The 5,430-nt window shown below is 32.6% G+C and overlaps 1 protein-coding gene across 3 annotated transcripts; it reads left to right on the top strand.

The window, feature by feature from the left end:
- On the top strand, positions 1,374-5,028 carry LOC107622739 (probable WRKY transcription factor 4). Of its 3 annotated transcripts, XM_021113199.1 has the most exons (5): positions 1,374-1,721; positions 2,224-2,319; positions 2,729-3,321; positions 3,416-3,568; positions 4,283-5,028. In XM_021113199.1, exons 1-5 carry the CDS (start codon positions 1,470-1,472, stop codon positions 4,533-4,535), a joined length of 1,347 nt encoding a protein of 448 aa, XP_020968858.1. In that variant the 5' UTR covers positions 1,374-1,469; the 3' UTR covers positions 4,536-5,028. The 3 variants fall into 3 exon arrangements, with proteins under 3 accessions (XP_020968858.1, XP_016180236.1, XP_016180237.1); XM_016324750.2 differs by lacking the exon at positions 2,224-2,319 and having other exon boundaries at positions 1,377-1,721; XM_016324751.2 differs by lacking the exon at positions 2,224-2,319 and having other exon boundaries at positions 1,454-1,721; positions 2,578-3,321.

Below are 5,430 nucleotides of genomic sequence, written 5' to 3'. Positions count from 1 at the left end.
CAATTCTCAATTATCAATTTTATGTAAAGTTGACTGCACCTAAGTTTCTACCATTTTTTAACAACCAATAATATCATGCATTATGGCACCAATATATATATGAACAACCAATAAGTATTTTAATTTCTTTGTTTTTTTAATTACAAAATAATTTAAATATATAATTAATTAATAATAAATATATTTGCATACAAAATTTAAAAATATTTTGTATATAAATAGTATTTTTTTTAAAATTAAACACCAAATATGCAAAATAACATTAAAATAAGACTTTAAATTAAACCAATATTTATAAGTTAAGGTTGTTGAAGACTTTGACGTGATACTAATGAATAATATAAAATTAAACAGTATAATAAGTAATTCTAAAAGATCGTGACAATAGTGTTAGAACTTTATTTAAAACTTAAAATTTTTATTTTGAAATTACTATAATTTGTTTGGTTGAAAGATATGCTGAGTTGTAGCTTTGTTATATTTTTATTTTTTATTAATTTTTATACTTTTATTCTTTATCAAATTTTTATATTTTTACTTTTTATTAATTTTTATAAAATATGAATTTTTTTTATTTTATTGTGTCTTATTCAATATTTACCAAACACAATATATATACATTAATAATTTGTGTTTATGTATTTATGTTTATATCTCTATATTTTTGTCTCAAAAAAGACATAAACCAAACATTGTCTAAATTCTTCATCAACCTATTTGACTAAATCTTAGAAAATTATTAAAATCTCTAAACCACCTAATAAATATTACTTGTTGAGTATTATATATATGAATTCTATGTATATTTTAAAAATTAAAAAATGTCCCCACAAGAGTGTCTTTAGGTTGTTAGAAACAAAACAAGCCACAGCACATAAAACCACCATTTGCAGCTGCGGCATTACCAGCCGCAGAGAGAAAACCAGGTTCCATACAAGACAACACAACACTTTTAGATTTGACGTCATTCATTACATTAAATTAAATTTTTTGAACAAATTTAAATTTCAGGAAAATATCAGAGATACTTAGTTTATTTTCGACTTTATTTAAGTTCATATTAAAAAAAAATTAACTACTACAGCAAAACATTAACCACTTTCATTCTATAATTTTATTACCATATAATTATTATTTATTAGTATGTATATCTAATAATTAAAATTTGCTTAATATCTGAAAAATATAAGATGACCTTAACAAAATGTCAAAACATTAGACAACATTATTTCTAAAAATTTACATTAATAACAATAAAAATATTTTATATAAAAATAATAAATAAAAATGATTAAATAATAATAATAAAAGAAAGAATCCCAATGGATAGGGGGCAAGTGGCTTGGTTGTGTTGTATATTAATAGATGATGAAAGTTGGGAGTTGAACCATCACTATACAACTAAGTGTAGAACAAAAGCACTACTAACTAACTATCTATCTATCTATCGTACATAACATCCAATTCCAATGCCGACAGACAGCCACTCGCCGGCGCGGCCAACCATCACCCTGCCGCCGCGTCCCAGCCTGGAGTCCTTCCTGTCGTCGGTAGGAATAAGCCCCGGTCCCATGACTCTGGTGTCGTCGTTCTTTGCGGACGACTACTCCCCTTCACCTTCTTCCTTCTCTCAGCTCCTGTCGGTTACGCCGTCTCCTCTCTTCACCGTGCCACCTGGCTTCAGCCCTTCCGCCTTCCTCTTCTCCCCTACTCACCCTCAGGTACTTACATACTCTCTAATCTTTTATTAATTATCTCTTCATTTCTGTCACTTCTATTTCACCCTTTTTCTTAATAATATTTATTTCAATTATTTCTTAGTTAAGTTATTATCGACAGATTTGGTAATCGGAATCGGAAATGACTTGTGCTTCGTCGGATTAACAACTTATTATTATTGTTGAAGAATTTAATTTTTCATGCACCGTCTAGCTGTCCGTACAATCAATCGCATTAGCAAAATTTACTAATTTTTAAATTTATTAATTAAAATTTTATTTAAATATATAAATCTGATGGAATAATCCTCAAAAAATCTTTATACTGTTAGGATAAATCAAAATTAAACTCTGCTGCGAAATTATTATAATTTATCATTTTTTTACTGTGCTGGCGGCGTTTTGACTTTTGACTTTATCTTTGGCTTGGGTCAATTGCTGTTGCGGCCTTGCGGGCTAAAAGCTGAAAATTGTCACCAACTCGTTTTCATCTTTTTGTGTACAGTGCTTTAGCCGAACAAAAGTAAACAATAGAAAGTTGCGGATAAGACATTTGTGGTGGAAATTTCTGAATTCTAAGTTAAGAAATAATTTCTTGGAAGTAAGTCAACAAGGAGAAAGAAAGTGCTTTTTGGTTTCTTTGTTTGTTCCAAATTTTTGTTGACTATGGAAGACAAATGACAGCATATTAGTATGGAATTTCAATGCTCTGTCTTTACTCTTTACACTGCAATTTTTGTAGTATGTGCTAGAAAAAACAAAAACAAAAAATTGTGTTGCAAATGCTTTGCATTTGAAGTATTTATAATCTAAGAAAATAATGACTGGGTTTTTATTATACAATTGTAAGTGGATGCAGGATAATGCATAATATTGCAGCAATGCTGGTCATTCTGCTGGGAAAATTTCTCATTGTTATGTATCAATGTGATCTATTTTCCATGAGGGACAGTGGATATAACAACCGTGACATTCTTATTATATCTTCATTTCAATATATACATATACAGAGCCCCTTTGGGATGTCACATCAGCAGGCTTTAGCACAGGTTACCACTGAAGCTGTGATAGCACAATCACAAGGGCAAATGCAGATTGATGAAGATGATGCTTCAGAGAAGAATGTAGAAGTATCTATGTTTGAAACTTCTCATATGTCCAATAATGCTGACAAGAAGTATCAGCAGCCTTCGTCCGTGGTGGCCGACAAGCCTGCGGACGATGGCTATAACTGGCGAAAATATGGACAGAAACAGGTTAAGGGGAGTGAGTTTCCACGGAGCTACTACAAGTGTACACATCTGAGTTGCAATGTGAAGAAAAAGGTTGAGCGTGCCATTGATGGTCACATAACAGAAATCATCTATAAAGGGCAGCATAACCATGAAAAGCCTCATTCTAATAAGCGTAATAAAGATAACAATGATTCAAATGAAAGTGTAAGCATTCAGCCTAAGTCTGAGTTGAGTTCACAAGGTTGTTGGGTTGGAAATTCAGATAGTTTTGGCAAAGGCTTTTCTGATTGTTCGATCAGCGAAGACTTGGGTGGTGTAGATATGAGGGAAGAAGAAGGAGATGATGTTGAACCAAACCCCAAGAGAAGGCAAGTTTCAGTTTCACCATTTTTATCATCATTTAAAATGCAGGTTTCTAGTTATATGTTTCTTCATGTCTTAGGCTAGTTTTGTGTGTTGCAGGAACATTGATGTTGGGGTTTATGAAGCACATCAAACGACTGTGACAGAACCCAAAATCATTGTCCAAACAAAAAGCGAAGTTGATCTTTTGGATGATGGCTACAAGTGGCGCAAGTATGGGCAGAAAGTGGTGAAGGGTAATCCTCATCCAAGGTAATAATCACTGTGTGTCCTTATAAAGATTTTCATATTTGAAATCAAATCAATAAAGTACATAGTTTGATTGTAGTAATAGTGATGAAGTCAAGGTTTTCTTACTTACAAGAATGGTTCATTGTATTTTCTGCATTTTATAGTCATGAGTCAAATTTTGTTCTCCAAGAAACAATGGTTAATCCCTTCAATTCCTTCCTATCTTTCATATGTAACCGAATAGAAGACAGAACTTGTAATGCAGAATAAAAAATGGAATCCCTGAATTTCTTGAACTTGTTTAGAACTATCATAACAGTCTAGCATACTATATTTGACATTCTAAACTTTTATGCTGTTTTTGATCTCACGAATAAGCTTTTCGAACTACTTAGTTAGATGAAAAATGACAGTGACACTTCTTTTTTTGATAATGCTACTCCACCCATCATTTTTTTGCATTGTGTGTTTGTATAAAGTTGTAGAAGAAAGAAATGACATTATCAAAATAAGAGCGACAATATCTATTTCCTAGTTAGATTATTCATATAATCTTGTATGTAATGTGCCTATTTAATTTCATTATAAGAAACTGATCGATCTTTTTCAGATCTTGCGTTAACACGAGATGTCTGTGCACTAAACTGATTTTACTTTTTTTTCCCTTATAAGAAACTTCTAATATAGGGATTCAAGTTGTGTTTAATTTTGCTAATGCTGAATTTCCATGAACAGGAGCTATTACAAATGCACAAGTGCAGGGTGCAACGTGCGAAAGCACATCGAGAGAGCTTCAATGGATCCTAAAGCAGTGATAACAACTTATGAGGGAAAACATAATCATGATGTGCCTGCTTCCAGAAAGAGCAGCCATAACAGTTCAAAGCCGCATAAAGCGGTACCTGAGAAGCAATCGGATATGGATTTCGAAAACAGCAACCAAAGACCGATACATTTAAGCTTGAAAGAAGAGCAAATCATAGTATGAATGAAACTATGAAGTTAGTTATAGAACTCACCTGGTAGAGAAGGACATTGTGTAGAGGGTGATCGAGAAGGCAATATGTAAATTATTAATTTCTGTTTGTTGATACTAGTTGTTCTTAAGTATGATTCTAAAACTAAATCTAATCCAATTTTTCTCCATTACTCCGAAACCACTTAACAAAAGAAACTAGTGGAGCATGTGCATACAGAATTCAGCAAATCAAGCAAAAGACCAATATTATAAGTAAAATAAACATCCACTTTTCAAATGAACGAACCATCCGCAGACATAGTAAAATGAACATCCGCTTTAGTTGATAATAAACATCTAACAAATTAAGAACCTTTATTTAATTATTACATTCTTAGTTAATTAAGCCAAATGTAATTAGCTTGATTCAAGCACAACCAAAATTAGTTTCAACCAATTATTTAATTAACTCACAAACCACGTACCAAATCAAGCAAAAGACCAATTATGTAATCAAAACAAACATCCGTACACAGGCACATGTTTTTTTTTTTCCAAGTTGAGTCCAATTATTCAAAAATAAAAAATAGTCTATAGGAGGAAAAAATTCCAATAATTCAACTAAATCACAGAACATCTATTCCGAACCACTGTATCTATTTCTTTGAGCCTAATCCATTGCATAAACATCCATTTAAATATAAAACCATAACTATCACTAACCTCTTGTAGTAAAAAATGATGTTGCTGAAGTTGGCGTTGAACTGCGGCTTGCTTGGTGCTGCTGCTGTTGTTCGGTCTGCTGCACCCGTGGAAGGCGGCGGCGCAACCTGGACAAGAGTGCGGCAGCGTAGGCGGGAGAAGGGAGATGAGGAAGAAGAAGCTCCTCGGAGATGACTGTTGCTGGTGAGGGAGTGGGGGGACG

This window comes from Arachis ipaensis, chromosome B10 (genome assembly GCF_000816755.2).
Source record: "Arachis ipaensis cultivar K30076 chromosome B10, Araip1.1, whole genome shotgun sequence".
NCBI classification, from domain to species: Eukaryota; Viridiplantae; Streptophyta; class Magnoliopsida; order Fabales; family Fabaceae; genus Arachis; species Arachis ipaensis.
This window is presented reverse-complemented; position numbering and strand designations above follow the sequence as displayed.